The sequence below is a fragment of the Guillardia theta genome (assembly GCF_000315625.1).
Source record: "Guillardia theta CCMP2712 unplaced genomic scaffold GUITHscaffold_6, whole genome shotgun sequence".
NCBI classification, from domain to species: Eukaryota; class Cryptophyceae; order Pyrenomonadales; family Geminigeraceae; genus Guillardia; species Guillardia theta.
Window position 1 is genome coordinate 1,082,569 of NW_005434668.1, and position 22,562 is coordinate 1,105,130.

The following is a 22,562-nucleotide window of genomic DNA, read 5'->3' on the forward strand; positions in this document are numbered from 1 at the left end:
CTGCTATACTGCTATTCTCTGATAATCCTGACAGATTGGAATGAGATTCAGAGTTTATATCGAAACAAGATCCAGTATGAGAAGTACACAGTTACAGATGAATTCATAAATTTTCATCTGGACCAGATTAAGAGGAGGGGCAGGAGGAGGAGATTGGGAAGGAGGAGGAGAATGGGAAGGAGGAGGAGGATGGGAAGGAGGAGGAGGAGTACGAGAGAGGGTTTTTTTAGTGACGTCTTAGAAGCATCTGATTTTCCATTACCCGCAGGTGTTGTCATTGCACTTGCAAGGCTGTAGATGATGGAGGGGATGGGGAACGAGAAGGAGAGATTTTGTCTCCTTCAAGGCAGCGGGGACAACAAGGTTGCACTGGCGATGTTGTACACAATGAGCTGACCAAGTGAAACAGGCTATCAGGTTGAACGACAACTTTCCATTCACCTTTGGAAGAGATCGATGCAACAGGTACAGTCAGATTCACATGTCAAGGAATCACATGGATGCAGTTTACAGATCAGAGATCGATCGATCTCGAAACAACATCTCACAGTTTCATGGGCGTCATATTTTGACATGAATGAGAAGAGTGGCTTTGTGTTACAGGTATGAATGGTGCGCAAATCAATGAGCTGCATGAAAGTATCTGTAACAGGATCATTCAAGAAATGGCACTTGGTTGAGGCGAGGAGAGAAAACGATCTTGCTTCGAAGAACTCGGATACTGTTGCAGGCATGTTTTCGTTGTCAGGGGAAACATGATTGACAATGCTGTTCAGGAAAATGACATCTTCTCTACTGCCAACATCTTTGCCACACCCAACATAGATGAGGTTGATCTGAATGTTCTATGATCAACTCGCTGGGAATGAAGGCTTTGCCAGAAAGAAAACAACTCAAACATGAAATATCAGAGCCATGAGATCTTCACTTTCAAGGTTGAATGTTATCAAACTTAAGGGATTGTCTGAATTATTGCAGGCGGTTGATTCATACAGTGTGAGTTCTTCTGGACCAGCAGGAATCAAGACAGGGGTGGACAACAAGGCAAGAGAGACACGGTGAATGCAATCATGCTGATTAGTTCCTTTCTCGTGACTGACATTGATGTCCAGCACCTCTGATAGAGAAATCGTCTTCAAGCGGAGAATTCCTCTTTCATCTTTGAGAGACCGCAATGACTCAGTCTTCAGCGACATTCCCCCTCCACCACCACGACCAGATACTCCGCTAGGATAGGACTTTCTCCTCCTCTTCTCTCAATGTGCAGAAACCTTTCCTGAGCACGAGTCGTCTCTCCCCCTCCCTCCCTCCCTCTCCCCCTCCCTCCCTCCCTCTCCCTCTCTCTCTCTCTCTCTCTCTCTCTCTCTCTCTCTCTCTCTCTCTCTCTTGAACCAACTTCATTGTCACGAGTCCTCTGACTCGAAAAGCCACTGAGAATCGGACTTGTCGTCTTCATCGATGACTGTCCTCCACCTGCTGATAGTCAGTCGGACAACAGCTGGACTCTGACATCACCTTGAGTCGAACAAGTAGGTGTCAGTGTCATCAGAGAAGAACAAACAGCCGAGACAAACATCCTTCCTGGCCAGCAGCTGGGGAAGTTTCTCTGCGGCTTCCAAGGCCGCGATTCTCCTGCAAGCACGGTCAGCACCTGGGCGAGAGTTGGGAGGAGCTCTCCAACTTCTTCTCAGCCTCTGCCGAGCTGCTGGCATGGGACGCTCTCGAGGGTTTGCTCGGGGAGAAGAGGGAGATAAGTCCCCCGAGCATCAAGTCTCCGATCTGTCGCTTCCTCACCTCACACCCCAGGACAAGTTCAGAACTTACCGAAGGCTCTTGCCGCTTCTGCTCCTTGTCCTCCTTGGACTTTGCGGCCGGCTCCAAGTCGACCTGCTTGTTCTTTGTGTCCTCAGGCACATTCAAGTCCCCACGGAACTGCTCGCAGAAAGCGCAGGAGCACGGCATGTCTGCTGTTTGACTGGGACGAGGGAGGAGCACAGCGTAGCGATAGAGGAGATTCTGACGGACAGGACGAGCCAGAACAAGTTCGACATGCTTGCTTGTCGGCTGTAAGATCTTTGAGCAAACAACTTCCAGGTCTTCCTGCTGGATGTTAGCTCCTGTGCGAACCCGTCACTATCTGACGAGTCAACAAGTTCTAAGTTCTCGAACCGTCGACCGCCATGAGCTCATCGCCGACGTGAATGCAGGAGGCTCGAGAAGCTGTTCCCTCCGAATCGAAGGCCTTGATGGTAATCTTCTTTGACTTCGAGCCCTGGGCAAGCTGAGAATCTTCATGTTCACATAGCAATCTTCGTTTACCTGATCGAACACCAATCCCAGCTGCTTGCCGGAGTTGACGAAGGCAACTACTTCCACCTCCTTGGAGAACTGCGAAATCATTCGGTTGTTCCTCTCCTCCTCTCTCCAGTCCTGTCCGTTCCTTGACGATTCGTGTGACTCGTCCTGCTCCTCCCCTTGGCTGTTCTCCCTGCTCAGCTTCCCCTCCCTCGCTGAAGCTGCAGCCGGTCGGTCCGATCCTTCCGATGCAGCATCCTCGGCAGGACTTTGCTCGCGGACAGGACGAGGAAGAACGACGGAGATCTCTCGGTCGCTCGACTTCCTGTAGAACTCGAGGACGACTGGTACCAACAATCAGCTGCGAGGATTTCTATCAGCGAGTCAGGCACAACCTTCACTGATCGCTGACGACTGCTGGTCCGGCGGGAGCTCCATGCTGCCGCTATACTCCATCCCTCTCACTATCCTCACTGAGTAGCAGCCCTTCCAGCACTTGACAGCCTCAGTCTCCATGCCTCTACTGATTGTGGTCACTTACCCGTTCAACGCCGGAGTTGTAAGCCTTGCTGTCCAGAACCCCATCCTTCCGCAGGCTCTCAAGTTTCTTCAGCTCTTGACGGATCTCCTCGGCCTTCTCGTGATGCTTGTATGATACGCACCCGGACGAGACTCGCTCTAGCCACAGCTCTACCGACGAGCCCTCCTCCCCGACAACGAACTTCACTATCTCACTTACCGGAAGGTCTGCGACCAACGCCTGCCAAGCTGTCGCTCACCCTCCTTCTCCTCCATCAGCAACAAACCTGGTCGATGGCGACGAGGCAGTCGCCTTCACGTATCGCATGAGATCGCGCAGCTGGGCCGTTGGGGTGGATGTAAGTGACGAGATGAGGAGGGTCGTCAAGGATGGTCAGTCCGATGCCGCATGGCTTGCCGGACCTCTGCTGGGCGACAGAAGGAGACATGGCGCCAACAGGCTTGAAGGACTTCATGACGGGCTCTTGCTCTATCCCCTTGGTAATGAGCTCCGTGACTTCGCTGACTGTCATGCCGCCTACTCCCCTCCCATCCACCCTGATCAGCTCATCCCCGACCAGGAGTTTGCCGCAGGCATGTGCGCTTCCTCCTGGAACGAGCCCCTTGATGGCTCTGTTCTGGTCGAGCAAGATTCCAAGGTTCTTCCCGTTCTTCATCTTTGCATCACACTCTTTCAAATTCTTTTCAAATTTTGAGCATCTCTGCAGGCCGAGAGCAGATCAGAGTGAGCAACATCTCTGGTGGAGGGTCAAGGCCGACAGAGACTTGAAGATGACGCTGTCTGTTCCCTCCTCCTCCTCCTCCTCCTCCTTAAATCTCCGACACCACCACAAGCTCCACGCCTGGGCGATGCTTGGTCATACGGAACGCCATCGGAGGTACCAAATTTCACTCAACATGGAAGATTGAAGGACAGCAACAAAACTCGATGAAATATTTAACAAGACACCACAAATGCAACTAGTCTGATAAGTCTACAAGACTCTGAGGCCGGCCTGGATCGATTGACCCCGACCGGCGGGCCGGCGGCGGCGGGCCGGGTCAACAGCGGCCGCTGAGTCACCCGGAAGATTTTTCCTTCAACCGGGGTGACCATGACCAAGCTCAGTCAAGACCGGCACTGGGCATGCCTGCAGTGCGAGTCAATCCGAGTACCTTGACGGGGCGGCTGACCGTATCGGACTCTCAGCGGCGAACCGGTACGGTAGCCCGGCATGGTAGCCCGGCTCTTAAACTGGTCATAGTGGGGATGAGGGCTTCTGCTTGCTTCAAGCATGCTTGGCTATCTGAACTTTTTTGACGGACAGGAGGAGGAGGAGGAGGAGGAGGAGGAGGAGGAGGAGGAGGAGGGTGATGCTGCAGTGAAGTAGATGCTCAGGTCGATTTGATGCAGGAGAGAAGTGTTCAGGCAGGAGATGATTTCTCAATCATGTCTCGAGGCAGGACAAAACAACTTGATCGCGGGTCCAGTCCCTGGTTCACGAACTTGCAAGCTGGTCAGGAGGTTCTTTCTGGACACCTCTGGATCTCTCAGACCGCTCGCAAGAGCAGAGCAAGTAACGGTGTTGAGTAGCTCACTGAGGGGGAAGGGATCCTTGTTGACTTGTTTGATTGTTTGTTGACGGACAGCATGTCTCGATGGAGCTCATCCCGATCGAAGCCTCCTGTTCCCCTGTTCTCTCATAGTTCGACATCTCAACTCATCAACACAATGGTGAAATCTGAACTTTTCCAATCACTGCAGTCGCTGATGTCCTTACAGGAGAGGTTTGAGGACTTGCAAGTGGTAGGGTACAGGTCAGGAGCCACTGATATGTGGAGCTCTGTACTTACATGTAGTCAGTTGCGACATCTACGATGATCCACAAACAGCCTTGCGACTCGAGAAGGAAGAGCATCTCCTGTTGTGGATGGAGAACAAGGAGGAGAACCTTTGGATCGATAGATATGACGCTAGGTTGTTACTTGAAGATCGAAACTTATTTGCAAAGTGAGACTTGGAATTAACGACTGGAAGTGTACTTGTGATGACTGTACAACAGGTCTAACAGCAAGATCTCTGCACTGTCCACAAAGGAGGTTGAAGAAGAGGATATGATAGACGAGGAAAGATATCGAGATCTCCCTCCTGGCGATGGGAGTGAAATCTTTGACACCCCTAAAGTCGTCGAGAAGGAGGAGCCTGAACCGATCCAAGATGCCGAGAGGACGCAGAGCAAGGGCAACGAGTACGGAAGAGTTCACTTCTCTTTCTCTGATCCTCAACCCAAACCCGAAGTCATCACTCCTGTCCCTGAGGAGATCGCCAAGTTCGCTGCTGGCTGGTTGACGGACCTGCCTCCTGGTAGTATGCTTCCACGAACCTACAAACAGCACCAGGTAGATCCTCCTGCTGCTCAGTCACAGCTCCATGATGGCTGTGATGCTTGTTGGGTACATGTCTGAGGAAGACTCTGAATGATTGTCAGGTCATTGAGCACACGGCGAAATTCGTTCTCAAGCAGGGTACAAAGATGGAGGCGATGTTGAAAGTGAAGCATGGTGGGAGCCCCGCATTTCAATTCCTGCTGATCGACAATCCTCTTCAAAAGTACTACAAGGCTGTTCTCTCCTACCTCCGAGTTTGTCCTGAAGCGGCTGAACTGCCGACCCTTCTCCCGTCAGTGTCGTCGGACGTTACCAATGCCGAGAATGTTAGTGAGAGTTCCAGTGCAGGAGCTCAGAGGGAAGAGAAGGAAGAATCGAATGCCAAGGGTGAACCGAAAGAGCCGAGCAAGAAGCCGGCGGAAACAATCATCCATACCAGCTCGACCAGCGCTGCGGCAACTCAAAGTCAACTCGATCTGGCGAGCAGCTCAAAGCCGACCGAGCCCTCAAGGCCGCCTGAAGAGATTTACAAGACGATAGAGAAGCTGGTAGAATGGATCAGGAAGAGTGGCATCGAGTTCGAGGCTAAGGTGAAACCTCATCTCCCTCTCCCTTCTTGATCCTGTTGGTGTTGTAGGTGAGGGAGAAACAGAAAGGTGACCCCCGATTCGACTTCCTCTTACCCTGGAACCCTTACAACGCTTACTACCGCTATCGACTTTCAAGCGTGATGGCAGAGAGCAGCTTGTCGTCAACGAACGGGAACGAGAAGAACAAGACTGAAGGAGCTTCGCAGCCGACTAGGCAAGACAGCCAAGACGAGGACCCGCATAAGATCACGACAGTAGAAGCGATCACGAGCTTCGGTGGCGAAAGTCAGTCAGCATCAGCGGCTGTGGTGGACAAGGAAGGGGCTGCAGGAGAAAAAGAGGATGAGCAGAGCGAGCAAAAGAAGGAGGAAAACCTGACGCCAGCTGAAAAGAAAGCGCTGAGGCTGCAGAAAGCGAAGATGATGGCGAAGCAGTTCGAGGAGAAGCTGAGAAGCAGCGGACTCATGTCGGGCTCGCCGAATTCCGACATGTCCAGCAGCAAGGAAGGAGATGAGGAAGTGAAGCAGCTGGACGAGGAAGGTACAGGGCAAGACACCAATGCAAACAGAGCAAGGTGTCAGTGTGAGACTTTACACTGCTGCGTGTTCTGATGATGGGCGATCAGCGATGAAGAAGCCAAGGATGAGGGGGAAATCGAGAGGCGAGTCTCTTTGCTCACACTCTTCTGAAGCTTCACTGTACTTACAATCGATGGAGCAGCGTCAAAGACGATGCTCAACGGAGTAGCAGGAGCCGGAGCAGGTCGTTGACTTGACTGCTTCTCCACTCTCCTTGCTATCACACGCCATCTCCTCTGATGTTTTTCAACAGAGGACGAGAATCTTCTGGCAGCAGGAAGGCGAGGAGAAGGTTTGGTTCACTTCCTCCGAATGCTCAGCTCATAACTGTATGCAGCAGAGATGACAGCAGGAGCAGGAGCAGGAGCAGGAGCAGGAGCAGGAGCAGGAGCGGAAGCAGGAGCAGCAGTAGGAGCAGGAGCAGGCGAAGACACAGGAGTAGGAGCAAGAAACATAGGAGCAGAAGCAGGAGCAGGAAACATAGGAGCAGGAGCAGGAGCAGGAGCAGGGGGAAAAGAAGGAGCGGGGGTTTGAAGAGGAGCAGGAGCAGGAGCAGGAGTAGAGATCGATTGAGACGCAAGATTTTGAGAAGAGACATTAGAAGCAGGAGCAGGAGCAGGAGCAGGAGCAGGAGCAGGAGCAGGAGTGGCAGCGGTGATCTCAAGGAGGATGGGAAGGAAGAAGCCGTTCCCATCCAGGCGTTCGAGAGAGACTCTGGCAGGGACGAGCAGGGTCTGCTGAGGTCTGCTGCTCCTTCACCCTTGCCCTCCTCCTCTCACGGTACTGACAGGGACTCCTTCATCGCCAACATCAGCGCGAAGCTTAAGGAGACCTCTGCTGTCTCGGAGGACCTCCGAAGTCGTGTACGGGCCATGCTGGATGCTGGGCTATAAGTGGAGAGGAGGAAGAGGAAAACCTCCTGGCCTCCCTCCAGCTGCCTAGAGGCGTGTAAATTCAAATTCAGCGATTTATTCAGTTAGAGAAGCTCTCATGGTCTTTCAGTGCTGACTCCAACGCCTGATTGCTCTCCTGCATCGATTGTCTTAGGGATTTCTCCTCCCGATACGCCAGCCCCTCGCTCCCTGCCGCCGCTCCTCCCTTCGTCCGTGCCTTCCCCGCTGCCGCCTTCTTCGCAAGCCTCTTCACCGCAGCCTCTTTCACGTGCGCTGCGATCTTCGCCTGCGCCGAGGGCACATGTCCTCCTCTCCTCTTCGCCTGTACGGTTGTCGCGACGCCCTCAAGTTTCTTGGCAGGTCGAGGAGCAGAAGCAGCCGCCTGCTTTCCCTCCCCTTCCAGCACTGCCATGGCCTTCTTCGCCAGCATCGCTTCCTTCCAGTAGAGCGACGAGTGGTCGGCAAACGGCGACCCTTCCGAGCACAGGCTCGGCGATTTCACGCACTGCGAGCTCTTTGGGCAGAGGAAGAGAGAACAAGGGACACCTGCGGCAGCCGCTGCCTTCACCTCCTCCAGCTTGAACTCAGCAGGACCTGCGCTCGGAGCCGAGCACAAGGACGATCCCTCCGGATGATGCTCGCAGTCACAGACCTCACTCTCAGCACGGCAGTCCACAAGCTTGCGGTACACGCTCCCCGGCATCAGGAACGGGTTCCCCTCCGGGCACTCCATTGCGCTCCTGGAGCAGGATGCGCTGTACGGGCACAGGAAGCCTCCGCAGGAAGAGGGAATCTGTGCGAGCTTCTGTGGGCTAGCTGCAGTAGCGACGTTCTGGGTCTTGCCTTGGCGGATGTCGTCAGCAAGCAGCCCGACGAAGACTAGGGCACAGCACGTCGCGATGGTCAGAGCGACCTTCTCGATCCTCTTGTACTTGGGACTGAGAACTTCATGCACCTCTCCCCCCACATGGAAGGCACCATAGCCTGCCGTCACTTCCTCCGACGTTGCCTGCGGCTGAACCTCCGGCGCCTTCCGCTCTTCGCTGATACTCACCGCCATGGGCTCGACCGGAGCTCTCAACAAGTTGGACTGGACGCACATGTTGCTCACTTCCGCGCGGACATTGTCTCGCACGTACACGGGCTCCACCCTGCGAGAGAGGAAGGAGTACCCCTCCTGAGACCCTCTGGCTGGTTCGGCTCGCCTTCCAAGGAGGCTGCTTCTACCCTCGCTTTCGCTGGTTAAGTATTGATCGATCTCTTCGACCGACATGTTCAAGAAGCTTGATCGCATGCTTTCAGTCTTCTCTCTCTCTACACGTGTGCGATTGTTCTCCTCCTACTCCCTCAACTGGTACATCTGGATTGGCATGTCAGTCCATCATCAAACACTCAAATATCGTTTCCCCTCCCCCCGACCCCACGCCTGTTTCCCACTAATTTCATCCCTATGGCCATGTATACTTCCATGTATCATAGCTCCTTCCTTCTCCTCTGTTTTGCTGTGCACCTCTCTCCTCCAACTTTAACCCTGCCAACATCCTTCTGTCCTGCTGTCACCACACCACCTCCTTTCGATCTTCTTCATCCTTTCTCCTCCTGCTCCTGCTCCTGCTCCTGCTCCTGCTCCTGCTCCTGCACCATAACCTACCACTACTTTTACCATCACTCGATCTTCTTCTATCCATTCTCCTCTCCACGCTCCCTCGCGTTTCCATTGCTCACCTTTCCCATTTGGGCATGAAAAAGCCAGAAATAGCGCAATCCCCTCATCCCCGCTCTTACCCATGCGCTCCGCCCCAGACCGTACCGGCCGGCGGCCGGGGCCCGGGCCCGGCCTGGACCGACCCCGGCGTACCGGAACTTACTAGGCTATCAAGTATGTACAAATAACACACTGACGAGCAGTGCTAGACTACTCGCCGGTCTCCAGCCTCTGTAGTCTCAACGGGCCAGTGGATCAACCGTACTTTCTATTCTCCTTCACTTCAGCCCTTCCGGGCGGGCCGATCAGCAGGTTCATTCTGACTCCAACACCGACCGCCCCAACTTCGGCGAACGACAGAGACCAAGACTTGAAAGGCCTGGGCAATCTCCTATCTCATTTGACTACTTCACCCTAAACCATAATCAACACCGAAACCCTCTCATACTCAACAGCGGCGATACTTCACTTAAACTATCTCCCGAAGAATAAAACTTCAACTCTCTGAGGCGCACAGGAGGCTGTGCGGACAGTTGCTGGAGCCAACGGTGGGCGCCGCATGTTCAATACGATACAGCTACATGCTTCTATTTGAAGTGCTACATGCTTCTATTTGAAGTGCTACATGCTTCTATTTGAAGTGCTACATGCTTCTATGCTACAAACGGTCAGTCAGGCTCTCTCTCACTCTCACACACTCAGCGCGTCCTCAGACACCTCCATGATGGCATCGTGCGCTTCTATGCAGCGATGGAGGGCGTTGATGTAGTTGCCCAGCCTGTGGTCAACCAGAGAGTTTCTGCTGGGTCGGAACACCTTCTCCACAAAGGACGGATCGCACTTGATGTTTCCCTTGGGGTCAATGACAACCTCCCTCCCGCCATGCATATAGAACGGAGGGCTCGGCATGGCCGAGATCATGTCGTTCCGCAGGACTGTCCGGAAGGAGCACGGCACTAGCGCGTTGTACAGCTTCGCCCATGAACGGTTTCCGACTCGCGGGGCCCCGAAGCTGTACATGGAGACTTCAGTGTCGGCCGGCAGCGTCAGCCGCAGGTCCATGGCGAGCAGCTGAGCGAAAGCGCCTCCGAGGCTATGCCCTGTCACTAGGATATGCACGCGCTCCTCCCCGCTGGTCGCCGCCGCCAGATCCTCCCGGAGCGTCTCAGCAAACGACTCGTACGCCTGCCAGAAACCGGCATGGATCTTGATCCCGTCGAGAAAGTCAAGGATAGCGTTGGCGCCGAGCTCGAGGACGTCGAAGGGAGCATGCACAGGGTGTAAGATCGACTTCTTCAGCCCTCTGAACGCTCTTGACAGGATCTCCCCGAGGTTTCGATGCGGCGTGTACCTCTCCCGCGGCACTCGCACCCGCCGCATGTCAAGATCCGTCATGGCGTTGGTGAGCGAGTTGCTGCCTCTGAAAGCGACGACGAACCTCCTCGTCCCTCCCACCGACGTGAACATCTCCTTGCAGATCAGCGCACGAGAGTCCACGTCCGGCTTGTAGACGATCTTGCAGAGCTCGAAGTCCTCCGGTATCTGCAGGCCGTAAGAGCCGTCGACTGAGATTGGGCTGGTCATGTACGCTTGCCAAGAGAAGTTGGCGGACGTCAGAGCTGTCTGCAGGCAAAAGATATCCGAGCGCTTATCTCCCTTGCCCACTTGCTCGTCTTCCTCCACACGGTACTCGTGTATCTGGTCCTGAATCTCACTGTCATGGCGTCCGATGCCGTAGATGAGGTGATACAGCCACCGGCTCCCGCCAATCTTGTCGCTGCCCTTGTGGACGGGGAGATAGATGTAGGCAACCAAGATCATGTAGACTTCGAAGAGCAAGTCGGTCGCAAATCCGTTGTAGTTCACTGTAGCTACGAGGAAGGAAGCGCCTGTCCAGAGCACGGACGCAGCGAGGGAGAAGAAGAGGTAGGGGGCCATGATGGAAGACTGCAGGACAAAGAAGCGGAACGAAAGCTGCCTGAAGCGACTCTGCAAGTAGGGCAGAGCAGACAGTCTCGCTGAGGTCCTCTGCATCAAGTTCAGGAACCATATCAGCCATACCCACCACAGGAATGCCCAGGGGATCACAGCGTAGCTGGGACAGCCGTCAGGACACACCCTCTTCCTTGAGAGAACTCACCTCCCCATCTCGCTGAGCTTGTCAAGTTTTTCGCTGGGGAGGAGAGTGTTGTTATGTACAGCAGGCAGCCAGCGCCAGGACGAAAGAGAGTAGAAGGACGATATGTACAACTTGGCGATGGTGGCCATGGCAAACGCGATCCCATACGAGACCTTAAAGGTATAGAATCCCCATTCCTCCACGTAGTCGCTGCTGTCCCGTTGCAGCCCGTGGATCATACACAGCCAAAATGCCAGGAAAATGCCCAGAGATGCTGAATAGCAACATATAGAAAGAAATCCAACCACCTGCCAACAGGTCAGTGAGCACCCCAGGAGCAGGAGGTCGCCATCGTACCCCTCCAGCATAAAGTTTGAGCAGCAGGAAAGGATCTTGGAGCAGAATTAGTCCGAACAAACCGACGGAGATCCATCGCTGCTCTGGAAGCACACTGCCGTTTGACCGGATCACCCCCTGAGGCAGAGTCAGCGTGGTCCCTGAGTTGCGTCCAAGAGGGTACCCGAAGGATTACAATCCACAGGATGAAACAGACGATGGCCATGACCAGGAGAACGTGTCTTGACAGGATCTCGAAGAACATGAACGATCCGCCGAGGAACACGAAAGTCAACTCCATGTCTCCGTCCTCCCCGAGCACATCGCAAATCTGAAGCAGCTCTAAGAAACTACTGCTGGTCAATCATGATGACATCATTTCTTACCGGAAGATCATTGATCCTGATGTCGGACAGGTACATGTCGTACTCGTCATACAGCAAGGGTGAGCCTTGCACAAATAGATCAAGAGGTTGGCAGTGTTCTGGAGAAGTTGAACAAAGAATGGGCGATGTCATGTTCATGTTCGCAATCATGACTTGCTTTTCCGATGAGGAGTTCGTTGCAGCCGACCGGCCGATGGTTGTCACTGAGTACTCTAGGCTACACGCACTGGTGAAAACACCGTCACACCTGGAGCAAGCAGGTCAACAACAAGCCAATAGCCTGTGAGGCACTGGCATACTGGTCAAGAAAGCTGAACATCGACGTCGCTAGCTGAGCCCGGAGGATGATGAAGGTGTTGAGAGGTTTGACACCCCTCAGTGTCCCCCCGATCTGCCTTTGCTTCTCGCTTCCACTCGTGCAGTTGAGAGCCTTGAGCTCTAGGCATATGCTGTTCCCCATGAAATCCTCGTAACATGTCTCGCTCTTTGGACTCAACGAGAACCTGGCAGATGTTGTAAGGGGCACGACAAACATCGCTGCGTAGACCTCGGCCGGAGCCACCTGTCCTCGTAAGCTGTCAAGAGGGCAGCAACGATCATGACCGCCCAGAGGGTCGTGATGATCGCCGTGACCTGAGATTCGAGTCTTCAGCTGCTAGGTCGGACCTCTTCACTCTTCGGCTGTACCTGACGGGGCGAAAGAATCTCCATGAGGATTCGTGGGCCCTGCGACCATCCTGCTTTCCCCCTGTGCGATGAGTCAGAACCCTGAGAGGAGGAGCGACAAAGAACAACCTCTCCACGGCAAACGCCGAGCGCAGTACCCTCCCCGACCTTGCAGAGACTCGGTACTCGAACAAGACTTCAGCTGTTCTGCAGGAGGATGTCGGCTTCAAAGATGAAGGGACGTCATGAACTTACTTATCGGTGAGGAGAGGCAGAGATCCTTCGCTGCTCATGCTCTCTATGAGCTCATGCTCTTCCCCCTCTCTTCCTCCTTCCTCCTTCCGATCTCCTCATTTCCGATCTCGGCCTGCTGTCTATCAGTCTATCAGTCTATCAGTCTATCAGTCTATCAGTCTATCAGTCTATCAGTCTATCAGTCTGTCAGTCTATCAGTCTATCAGTCTATCAGTCTATCAGTCTATCAGTCTATCAGTCTATCAGTCTATCAGTCTATCAGTCTATCAGTCTATCAGTCTATCAGTCTATCAGTCTATCAGTCTATCAGTCTATCAGTCTATCAGTCTATCAGTCTATCAGTCTATCAGTCTATCAGTCTATCAGTCTATCAGTCTATCAGTTTGTACATCTTTCTTTCTTTCTGTCTGTCTGCTCATCCTCCTCATCTTCACCTCCTGCCATTGCAACTCCTACCGCAACCCCCTCATCCCCCCACTGAAGGCCGGGCCGGGCCGGCAGCCGGGCCAGCCGGGCCCGGCATTCAGCCCCCCTCATCCCCTCACTTTTCCACCGCCGCCACCTTCCCATTCGGGAAAGCGAACATGCCGGCGACAGAGAGTCGTGAGTGACGATGCTGAAGGCTGCTGAAGTTGTGCGATGGTTGATAACAAGAAGAGATCGAGAGATCTTGTAGATTGTGTTCATGCTGGCTTGTTCTCTTTCACTTGCCGTGTTGATTTTCTGTTGTGAGATGGATCATATTCATGGGAGGCTCGTTATCCCCTGGGTTCTGATGTGTATGCAAGGTGAGTTGGATTGGGTTGGTCAAGTTGTTCAACGGCGAGGAAGCGACATTCACTACCTGTCCTTCAAGCTTGGTGGAGTTCTTTACTCCGTTGGTGGTGAGAAATGCATGGTTGCCATGGTTCTTTCTTGACAGAACCTACGCAGAGAAAGCAACGTTCTGGTGCGAGGGCGTCAAGAATGTGGAAGATTTGCCCGTAGGAAGGATTGACAGCATATGGGAAAACACGGATGACGATAGTGCTTGGATTGAGGTCACTTGGTACGACTTTATTTCCTCGTCTGCTTTCCTTCAAACCTTCACTTGTTTGACTTGCCCTGCTCGTACAGGTTTTACCGCCCGGCCGACTTGCATTGCGGGAAACTGGAATGCCACGGAAAGTTTGAGTTGTTTGAGGGAAACAGCAGCGATGAGATTCAGATAAACTCGGTGAGTATTCGTGCGATGGTTTGTGGCGACAGTTAACTTGTCACAGGTCCGAAACAAAGTTCTAGTCTTCACACATCAAGAGTATCTACAGCTTCCTGCCGCGGAGCAGGAGAATGGAACCAACTTTTTCTGCCGGTGATGTCTCATCCAGCATGTGATCTACCTTGTTTGACGGAAACAAAGGTATCACTACGACTTGTCGAGAAAATCGTTTATGCCTGTGCTGGACTCGCTTGTCAAGGTTTTTGAGCACAACATCCCGCATGCATGTTTTGACACGTTGCGTTAGAAAAGGAGAGGAAACACACTTACAAAGGACAAGTCGACAAAAGACAGATTGCTCGCTTTCTCCCACAACAATGACATGAGCAATGCACTAGTAGAGACATGCGGTACATGATGATATAATGGCGCATGCTGAGTTGTAGTTGTAACGGTTCGTTAGCAGCACCCGAAACAGCTCCTCTCCAAGAGAAAGACACTGTGAGCTTTTGCCTGTGATGTTTGTCTTCATTTTCTGTTTTCTTGTCTTCTCTTCATGTTTCGTTCTGCAGTTGACTTGTCCTTGTGCTTTACAGTGCAAGTTCGCCCGAGCGGATGAAGCGCTTCAGTTGTCGACTACTCCATCGTCTCTGCCCTGCCGGTCAAGTGAGGAGGACAGAGGGAGCAGTGCTGACGTGTGACGTAGAGAGGGAGAGCACGAAGAGATCAAGGAGGTTCTGCGGGACGCGATCGCTCGAGGGAAGTCGGGTGGATGTATATACATATCAGGTGGGCTGGACTGACAGTGGTGACTCTGATTGTGGGTACGACGGTTTCGATGTTGGAGAACGATTGTTGTGAAGACGATGTTTGTTGTGAAGACTGTGGGAATGTTGTGGTGAAGTTGCCAGAATGATCTCATGCTTGTTGGTCTTGAGCGCTTGATTTCAATTTGATACCCTTCTTGTGCTTGACTTGTTGTGCATTATACTTGTGTTTTCAATGACGAGTCTTCTAGGAGTTCCAGGGACAGGAAAGACAGCAAGTGTGCATGCAGTGATCAAGGACATGAAAGCTGAATCTGACAAGGGGGTCAGCAGTTCGACATGGTCTGATGCGACCTTGTGATCTCCTTTCCTCCAGTCTCTTGAACCCTTCATCTACATCGAGATCAACGGGCAACGACTCCCCAAGCCCAACGTGTTGTACTCCGTACTCTTGCAGGTTCGGAGAAAAACTGATCGGAGACTGTGGAAAGAATGATGATTGAAATGATTTTCTTGGAGATAGTTATGCTGCTGCTGCTGCTGCTGCTGCTGCTGATTATGATGATGAAAAATGCGATGACGACAATAACGATCATTCTACTTTTCTTTCACAGGGGTTGACAGGGAAGAAGACAGATCCTGTTCAAGCAGCGATCTCTCTTGATTCTTATTTCGGTTCTCGCTCGGGCCTGCGCCGACCAGTCTGGTAAAGAGAGGAAAAGAAGGAGAAAAGCGTCTTGATGCTTTCGGTTTTAGCGTCTTGCTCGTGGATGAGCTCGATTATCTCATCACAAGAAAGCAGGTCCTGCTGCTGCTGCTGCTGCTGCTGCTGCTGCTGCTGGCCTTGCTTGTTCACTTCATCAATGATGTGCGAACAGACTGTCCTCTATAATCTCTTCGAGTGGCCGACGCGCAAGCACGCAAGGTTGATCGTTTTAGGAGGTGAGGAAGAGGAGGAGGACGAAAAGGAGGAGGAGGAGGAGGAGGTGGTGGTGGTGGTGGTGGTGGAGGAGGAGGAGGAGAGGTCCTCTCTGCTCACTCTACACCTGTCAGTTGCCAACACCATGGATCTGCCGGAGAGAATGCTTCCTCGAGTGTGCAGTCGTCTAGGTTGATCCCCAAGGATCGTTTGCTGTAGATGACGTCACGCCAGGCCTTCGTCGCATCACTTTTGCTCCTTACAACCATCAGCAGCTCCAGGTCCCCTCCTCAGCTCGATTTTCTTCCTGCTCCTCACTTCTTCATGCAGGAGATCATCTCGTCTCGTCTCGCTGATCTGGAGGCCTTCGACGCCAAGGCTGTGGAGTTGTGCTCTCGCAAGGTGGCAAAGGATGAAGGAGGGAGGAGGGGGAGGCAGGAGGGGAGTGCGGGGAGGATGGCGACGGCAGGAGAGCGGAAGAACAGTTGAGCAGCCAGCTGACGTTGCATTATTAGGTTGCTGCTGTCTCGGGTGATGTCCGCAAGGCACTGCAACTCTGCCGGTAGGAAGGAAGGAAGGAATGAGGAGGAGGAGGAGGAGGAGGAGGAGGAGGAGGAGGAGGAGGAGGAGGAGGAGGAGGAGGAGGAGGAGGAGGAGGAGGAGGAGGAGGAGGAGGAGTTGCGATTTACTGGAGGTCAGATATGCATGCGAGCTCGCCAGGCAAGACAAGTCAGACTTTGTCTCCCTCAAGCACATCGAGGTCTTGATTTGTATTCAAACTTCCTTCTTCCTCCCCTCTGACTCTCCTTCAGATGGCAGTGAAACAGTTGTTCAGCAACCCGTACGTCGCTGCCGTGCAAGGGGTGAGCATAGACAGTTTGGTCGCCTCCTCTTACTTTGGTTTGCAGTCTTCTCTGCTGGAGAAGATTGTGATTTGCTCAGCTGTGCAGCTTGTAAATCACATATCCCCTCCTCCTCCCCCCTTCCTCAGTTGTTCCCCTCCTCTCTTCTCCTTCCCTCCCTCCTCCATCTCCAGGACAGCCACAATCGTCTTGCCGCCCCTGACGCATGGTCAAAGATGAAGGAAACGGGCGATACAAACCTGTCTGTAGAGCACATCCACGACCGAACTGTGGAAATACACAGGTGGCTTGACTAGCAAGCAAACATTCAAGAGCAGCTGAAAGCTCTTGGCAGGCAGCTCAACTTCGAAGACCCTCCTTCCTCGCAGCTCTCAGCTGCTTGTGCCCGCCTGCAGGAGACAAGGGTATTCACTCCACAGGTTCCTCACGTCTCCTCCCCTTATCGACCTCTCACTCTCTACAGGGTGATTGGTGGCGGCAAACCGACAAGGTGGCGGTGAACATTCAAGGTGAGATACTTCACGCATTGTTGGTCCACAGTGTCATCTTCAACACTTCCATCTCAACCGCTCTCATCATCATCATCATCATCATCATCATCTTGATATCAGTGTCTACTCTCCCACATGTGTTGAGACTGTCACAGGGGATGATGTGTGCTTCGCTCTACGTCAAGACAGCATGCTTGCCAGCATCGCCTCTGCTCTTGTTGGCTTTTGATCGCACAGCAGAACATGGTCAACGTGTAAAATAGATTTTCTTCCTTTATTACACTCATTGCTTCAGCATCCTAGCGAGCAATCAAGACAGGCTTGCCCAAACAAAGGACAGCAGAGACAATCGTCTGCAAACTGACGACATGCCACTAACCACAAGCAGGGGAGGCAACTCAAACGGCAGCCATGCCTCGGAGATGAGTATACGAACTAGACACTTTACACGGTATTTTTACATGGAGGTTGACGCAGCTTGCTTGGGAGCCTCTTCGACCTTAGCAGCGGCTGGCTGGCTCTTGTTCTTATAGTCCTTGATCGCGGCCTTGATCGCATCCTCTGCCAGCATAGAGCAGTGAAGCTTCACAGGGGGCAGGCTCAGGTGCTTGGCGATCTCCGTGTTCTTGATCTTGGACGCCTCGTCGATGTGCATCCCCTTCACCCACTCGGTGGCTACGGAGCTACTGGCGATGGCAGAACCACATCCAAACGTCTGCGAGCATCGTCAGAACTCCAGCGTTGTCTCCACCCCCTCTGCTCTCACCTTGAAGACTGCATCCTGAATCTTGCCGTCCTCTCCGACCTTGATCTGGAGCTTCATAACGTCACCGCACGCGGGCGCTCCAACAAGGCCTGATCACCACAAGGTCAACTGGACTCTTATCATGACAGCTGACTTTGAACCTGTTCCAACAGCCTTGTCCCCCTTGTCGAAGGAACCAACATTCTTGGGACTTTCGTAATGATCAATCACTTTCTGCAAACAAAGCGTCAGACTTCAGATGGCCATTACATCACGATCGGGTTTTCCATGTTCCAATCGACAACAAGATCGACATGCTTACTGTATTCGATCACTCCATCTCTCTTTGTCTACGACAATGAGCCCATTTCTTCCGTATCTTGCATCTACAAGTACCTTCTTACTTCCCTTCCCTTCACCTCCCTTCCTCTCCCCTCCCTCCTTTCCTTTCCCTCATCTTCTGTCTTATGTTCGCTTCGCCTCTCGTCTCGTCTCGTCTCGTCTCGTCTCGTCTCGTCTCCTCTTGCCTGATCTTCTTCTCTTTCCTCGTCTCGTCTCTGCATCGTCTCACCTGGTGATATCCCCTAGCAGGTGTCGCTCTCGCGACCAGCGTGGCGCAGCGGCGCAGCATGGCTGATGAAGGCGTCTAAGGTCTCCGCTACCTTCTATATGGCCTTCCTGGGGGGTAGGGGTAGAGCTGACGGGTACAATGGAATGAAGAGGGTCCCCATGACTTGAATAGACGGGGTCATTTAAGGGATAAACATAGGGTACTCGGTGGCATCAGAGGGTGGGGGTGTCTCGAAGTGTGTGTGCATTCAACCAAGTGGGGTGGTCTCGGACGAAGAAGAAGCGCTTTTAAAACATTATAGTTTCCAAATGCTTGTTTTTATTTTGAAAAATAAGAACAGATGTTTGAATGATGTACAGGCAAAGTACTCATGCACCATTATAACACAGTTTTTAACGTTTCAAATGGAACAAAATTATTGATTTTTCAATATAGATCAACAGAATTATTCTACAGATCTTCGAAAATTTTCTCCCCTTTTTAAGTATGTTTTAATATCTGTACTGTTTGCGCTTTTGCGGCTCTTTGTGCATAATTTTAAACTTCTCTAAAACTAATATATATAAACAACTATTTTTAAAATCACAGCCCTCGTCCCCGCAAACTGTTCATGGATAGTTTCGGATACTCTCACGGATATTGATATGGATACATGTCGGATCGATTCCCGGATATTTACGGATACGTCGAGTCGTCCGGTTATAGCGCAATGGCCAGTCCGGCATTGCAGTAAAGAAACATCTGTCTTTCTCTCCCTCTCTTTCTCTCCCTCTCTCCCTCTCTCTCTCTTCCTCTCCCTCTCTTTCTCTCCCTCTCTTCCTCTCCCTCTCTTTCTCTCTCTCTCTTCCTCTCCCTCTCTCCCTCTCCCTCTCTTCCTCTCCCTCTCTTTCTCTCCCTCTCTTTCTCTCCCTCTCTTCCTCTCCCTCTCTTTCTCTCCCTCTCTTTCTCTCCCTCTCTTCTTCGCTTCTCCTTGCATTCATTGAGCTGTTGCTACTCCCAGATCGTGACCACAATGTTTCTGTACATTCACTGATTTCTCCGAATGTTATTGTTGCGTTTGGTCATGGAGTATTGGATGATTGCTTTTGCATTCCTTGAATCGTCTTGATGTCAGTTCGATGATATTCTGCCAAATAGGATCGTTCTACATGGCGATGGTGTTTTTTGAATTGGAAGTGTTAGATTGAGCGCTGTGAGTGTAAAATAGAAATCAGAATACCTCACTGTAGCAAGTCTCTATCGATTCTTCTTGTTCATGCTTTCATGTCCGAGAGAGGCAATCTGATCGTCTTGATCCTAGCAGGTACACTATCTAGAGCGTCACTTGGATATGTTCGCCTTGGTTCAGCACTTGGACGAGCTCCGAGAAACGGAGCTGATGGCTCCTCGAAACCTTCCTCCCCTCCACAACCAGAACTGCAACATGGGCCCTCTTTGCGACTCGATCTGGGACCCAACCTTCACTCCTTCTCCTGAGGTAGAAAGCCGTCTCCGCTCCATCTTCGAGCATTCCACGATTGTGAAAGCAAGCTCCTCTTGATCTGTTCTAGAACGAACTTAGCCTTCTGGAGTGCAGGACAACGGTTCCAGATTAAAACTTGATTAGAAGTTAAATGCTGATTGACGCGACAGAGAGATATCATTTGCGGGCTGATAGACTTGTGTTTGCAAGTGTATGCGATATTTTGGTACGAGGATTATGGTACTGTTGTAGGATCTCTCTCCCAGTCTAGACTTTCAGCCTTCTCAGGGTTAGACTGCGCGACGAGTCATCGGAGGCTTCTGATCGCATTCGTTTCTGAGGCCATGCTTCCGAGGAGGAAAACTGCGCATCGCGTATGGTCAGCTGTCAATTGCCAGATGAGGACGAAACCGTGAGTGAGGGGAGAACACAAAAGTCGCAATTCATGAAGTCGGCGGTCTAGATCAGCATGAAAAATTTCGAGCAGTAGAACACTGAGGGAGTTAGGATCATCAGAAATCCGATAGAGGGAGGGAGTTGTTCATCGACCTCTGGTTTCGATTGCAAAAATCCGTCGAGTGGCTCAAACGGTTGACTTCATCGTCTTCCGCTTGTTGAGAATATGAAACAACCGCCCTTAGAGAAAAGCATGATAGTAGACTCGCTCTTGACTTGTACCACACCAGTAGCTCAGCACGACCACTGTGAGACAAACTGGTTCAGTAGCCTTGTGGGTGAAAGTTGGAATTCTTAATAATTATGTATAATTATCATATTTTATACATAAATTTGTATGATAATACAAAAAGTTAATAATTATATGATCCCCTTGCGAGTTGCTACCGGCAACTGCCATGGCGGCTCCCTTCAACCCGGAGAGCCTGGCGGAGTGGAAGAAATGGCAGCGTCTGCAAGGGCTGCGAGACGACGAGGTGAGGGACGTGGAAAGTTCGAGGGGAAGAACGCAGCCATGCAGCTGTCAGTGAGCTGAGATAGAAGCACAAGTCACTCGAGTCTCCTCGCTCCTCTCATCGATACCATGCAGGCGGAGCAGTACGTTCACAAGTACTCTGTCTTCACCAAGAAAGAGATCTTTGATTTCTGGAAGGTGACTCGTTAAAGCTGGCTCGCATGGTGGCGGGGTTGTTAATCTGTTCCGCAATGCTCAGGAGTTCGTGGACTACGATCTTGATGGGTCAGGAGAGCTCGACAGTCTGGAGATCATGAGCTTGTTTGGGTGAGTTGAATTCGCTTCCTCCTCTTCTCGTATCTGCTGAGCGAGCTCTGCTCTAGGAAATTCGGGGAGCCAATCTCGCTGAGGGCAGCCAAGGCGATCGTCTCAGGGTTCGCAGAGGGAGAGGACGGGATCAACTTCAACGCGTTCTTGAGGGTGATGTACGGCATCAAGACAGGTCATGCACTCACTTTGCTAGTTCAAGTCATGACATTAAGATGAAGGGACTATCGATGCGAAGAACATGTTTGTCAGAGCGTATGTTTTGCAAAGGTTGCTTTCTCGAGTGATATCATCCCACCTGTATTGACCGCCTGTTTGAAGGGCAACCAACGAGAATGTGCTGGAAATGGCAAGAACAAGCTCGTCCTATCTCACGTGATATTCGTTGTTCATCGATGTTGCTCCTCATTCGCGCTGTGAACAGAGAGCTCTCCCTCGCGAATCGCAAAGAGCTCGGACAAGATGGCAGAGTTTATGACGCTCTCAAGTTCAACTCAGTCCTCACCAGCCTCGACCTCTCGCTGTGCGATCTGGGACCATTACATGCTACTGACATCTCAGAGGTATCCTTGCAGCCTCTTGCATCAGCTGCGGTGATCGTGACGGCCTGCAGGCACTGCTTGACAACTCCCAGCTGACGCGACTGACTCTGAGTCACAACCCCATTGGCGACGAAGGCTTCCAGAAGCTTGCTAGCTCCCTGTGCATGGCGACGGACTCGCGTTCTGCTTGGGAGCAGGTCGACAGGTCTGAAGTCTCTTGTCAAAGAGCTTGACGATAGACGGTGTGCAGGTGCAAGACGCCAAGGATGAGATGCAGGACTTGAGGAGAGACTATTCCTCGGTGAACAGCGAGTACAACAAGTACCTGGCGGAGTTGAGAGAGATGAACGGAATCATTGTACAAAAGAACGGCAACTCTTCCCTTCTCTGGCGGGATCAAGTCCTCATAATCCAGCTTTTGTTGTTCCTCTGACTCTATTGCAGACGGCAAGAAGGCGATTCGAGGACATGCGGAAGAAGAAAGACTCCATGCTGAACGAGCTCGAGGTGGCGGGGTTGAGAGAGATCGATGCGGTGCAGTACTACGCGAAGCAGAAGGGAAACGCGTTCCTCAAGGAGCTCAGGTGCAAGAACTGCTACATCTACGACGAGGGAGGGCACATGATGGCCGAAACCCTTCGATGGAACCGCACGCTCACTGTCCTCGACCTCGGCAGGAACTCCATCGGTCACAGCGGAACTATTGCTCTCGCTGCAGCCCTCGCCCACCATCCCACCCTGACGAGCTTGAACCTAGAAGGGAACGTGTTCGGGTCCGAGGCTGGGAAGGCGCTTGCGCAGATGCTGAGGAGCAACACGTGTCTGACCGCGTGCTACCTGGCTGACAACTCGATAGCGGACAACGGGACAGAAGAATTCACTGAGATGCTGAAGGTGAACACGACCTTGCAGAGCCTGGACCTCAGCGGCAACATCGTGCAAGCTGACTGCGCGTTGAGGTTTGCAAAGACCATCTCTGAGTGCCAAGTCACTCCCATCCTCACCGAGTTCAAGCTGCTTCGCAACGACATCGAGAT

The 22,562-nt window shown here is 52.2% G+C and overlaps 10 protein-coding genes across 10 annotated transcripts; 6 read left to right on the top strand and 4 right to left on the bottom strand.

Moving 5' to 3' along the window:
- Positions 1–300: 300 nt before the first annotated feature.
- Positions 301–1,236, top strand: GUITHDRAFT_101181 (hypothetical protein; the record flags this gene model as incomplete). Its single annotated transcript, XM_005840403.1, has 7 exons — positions 301–363; positions 410–465; positions 507–603; positions 777–830; positions 882–935; positions 979–1,058; positions 1,113–1,236. The coding sequence occupies 7 exons, from the start codon at positions 301–303 to the stop codon at positions 1,234–1,236; spliced, it is 528 nt and encodes a 175-aa protein (XP_005840460.1).
- A 167-nt stretch (positions 1,237–1,403) lies between these two features.
- Positions 1,404–3,491, bottom strand: GUITHDRAFT_133186 (hypothetical protein; the record flags this gene model as incomplete). Its single annotated transcript, XM_005840404.1, is given in 8 exon segments — positions 1,404–1,473; positions 1,516–1,632; positions 1,652–2,117; positions 2,170–2,281; positions 2,320–2,639; positions 2,691–2,781; positions 2,837–3,055; positions 3,102–3,491. 8 exon segments carry the CDS (start codon positions 3,489–3,491, stop codon positions 1,404–1,406), a joined length of 1,785 nt encoding a protein of 594 aa, XP_005840461.1.
- Positions 3,492–4,546: 1,055 nt separating this feature from the next.
- On the top strand, positions 4,547–6,481 carry GUITHDRAFT_133187 (hypothetical protein; the record flags this gene model as incomplete). The annotated part of the gene is made up of 7 exons (XM_005840405.1): positions 4,547–4,549; positions 4,598–4,632; positions 4,679–4,825; positions 4,878–5,214; positions 5,304–5,792; positions 5,840–6,366; positions 6,418–6,481. The coding sequence occupies 7 exons, from the start codon at positions 4,547–4,549 to the stop codon at positions 6,479–6,481; spliced, it is 1,602 nt and encodes a 533-aa protein (XP_005840462.1).
- Positions 6,482–7,342: 861 nt separating this feature from the next.
- Positions 7,343–8,557, bottom strand: GUITHDRAFT_101184 (hypothetical protein; the record flags this gene model as incomplete). Its single annotated transcript, XM_005840406.1, has 1 exon — positions 7,343–8,557. The coding sequence occupies one exon, from the start codon at positions 8,555–8,557 to the stop codon at positions 7,343–7,345; it is 1,215 nt and encodes a 404-aa protein (XP_005840463.1).
- A 1,101-nt stretch (positions 8,558–9,658) lies between these two features.
- On the bottom strand, positions 9,659–12,768 carry GUITHDRAFT_101185 (hypothetical protein; the record flags this gene model as incomplete). Its single annotated transcript, XM_005840407.1, has 10 exons — positions 9,659–11,063; positions 11,109–11,395; positions 11,445–11,561; positions 11,608–11,754; positions 11,810–12,056; positions 12,109–12,312; positions 12,357–12,442; positions 12,497–12,557; positions 12,605–12,682; positions 12,731–12,768. 10 exons carry the CDS (start codon positions 12,766–12,768, stop codon positions 9,659–9,661), a joined length of 2,670 nt encoding a protein of 889 aa, XP_005840464.1.
- A 77-nt stretch (positions 12,769–12,845) lies between these two features.
- Positions 12,846–13,211, top strand: GUITHDRAFT_64383 (hypothetical protein; the record flags this gene model as incomplete). The annotated part of the gene is made up of 1 exon (XM_005840408.1): positions 12,846–13,211. A coding segment is annotated over one exon (366 nt), but the record flags the coding sequence as incomplete, so codon positions are not given.
- Positions 13,212–13,747: 536 nt separating this feature from the next.
- Positions 13,748–17,197, top strand: ORC1 (origin recognition complex subunit 1; the record flags this gene model as incomplete). The annotated part of the gene is made up of 23 exons (XM_005840409.1): positions 13,748–13,770; positions 13,847–13,946; positions 13,993–14,081; positions 14,130–14,187; positions 14,236–14,338; positions 14,395–14,429; positions 14,525–14,589; positions 14,635–14,717; positions 14,947–15,020; positions 15,072–15,152; positions 15,310–15,401; positions 15,452–15,497; positions 15,574–15,637; positions 15,849–15,895; positions 15,945–16,016; positions 16,130–16,176; positions 16,314–16,374; positions 16,427–16,477; positions 16,523–16,567; positions 16,651–16,760; positions 16,812–16,896; positions 16,941–16,986; positions 17,124–17,197. The coding sequence occupies 23 exons, from the start codon at positions 13,748–13,750 to the stop codon at positions 17,195–17,197; spliced, it is 1,551 nt and encodes a 516-aa protein (XP_005840466.1).
- Positions 17,198–17,229: 32 nt separating this feature from the next.
- Positions 17,230–18,350, bottom strand: GUITHDRAFT_92053 (hypothetical protein). Its single transcript, XM_005840410.1, has 4 exons — positions 18,285–18,350; positions 17,875–17,947; positions 17,735–17,823; positions 17,230–17,683 (listed from the first exon to the last, which is right to left on the bottom strand). The coding sequence occupies exons 1-4, from the start codon at positions 18,342–18,344 to the stop codon at positions 17,426–17,428; spliced, it is 480 nt and encodes a 159-aa protein (XP_005840467.1). The 5' UTR covers positions 18,345–18,350; the 3' UTR covers positions 17,230–17,425.
- A 1,264-nt stretch (positions 18,351–19,614) lies between these two features.
- Positions 19,615–20,162, top strand: GUITHDRAFT_133192 (hypothetical protein; the record flags this gene model as incomplete). The annotated part of the gene is made up of 2 exons (XM_005840411.1): positions 19,615–19,761; positions 19,917–20,162. The coding sequence occupies 2 exons, from the start codon at positions 19,615–19,617 to the stop codon at positions 20,160–20,162; spliced, it is 393 nt and encodes a 130-aa protein (XP_005840468.1).
- Positions 20,163–21,378: 1,216 nt separating this feature from the next.
- GUITHDRAFT_64531 (hypothetical protein) lies at positions 21,379–22,557 on the top strand (the record flags this gene model as incomplete). The annotated part of the gene is made up of 3 exons (XM_005840412.1): positions 21,379–21,546; positions 21,597–21,685; positions 21,981–22,557. Coding segments are annotated over 3 exons (834 nt in total), but the record flags the coding sequence as incomplete, so codon positions are not given.
- Between the last annotated feature and the right edge of the window lie 5 nt (positions 22,558–22,562).

Excerpts from the sequence above, each read along its gene's own strand:
- GUITHDRAFT_92053 (XM_005840410.1), bottom strand. The coding sequence starts at position 18,344 with ATGCTGCGCCGCTGCGCCACGCTGGTCGCGAGAGCGACACCTGCTAGG. Across the intron at positions 17,824-17,874 it reads GGACAAGGCTGTTGGAACAG|GCCTTGTTGGAGCGCCCGCG; the intron begins GTTCAAAGTCAG and ends TGTGGTGATCAG. Across the intron at positions 17,684-17,734 it reads TTCAGGATGCAGTCTTCAAG|ACGTTTGGATGTGGTTCTGC; the intron begins GTGAGAGCAGAG and ends CGATGCTCGCAG.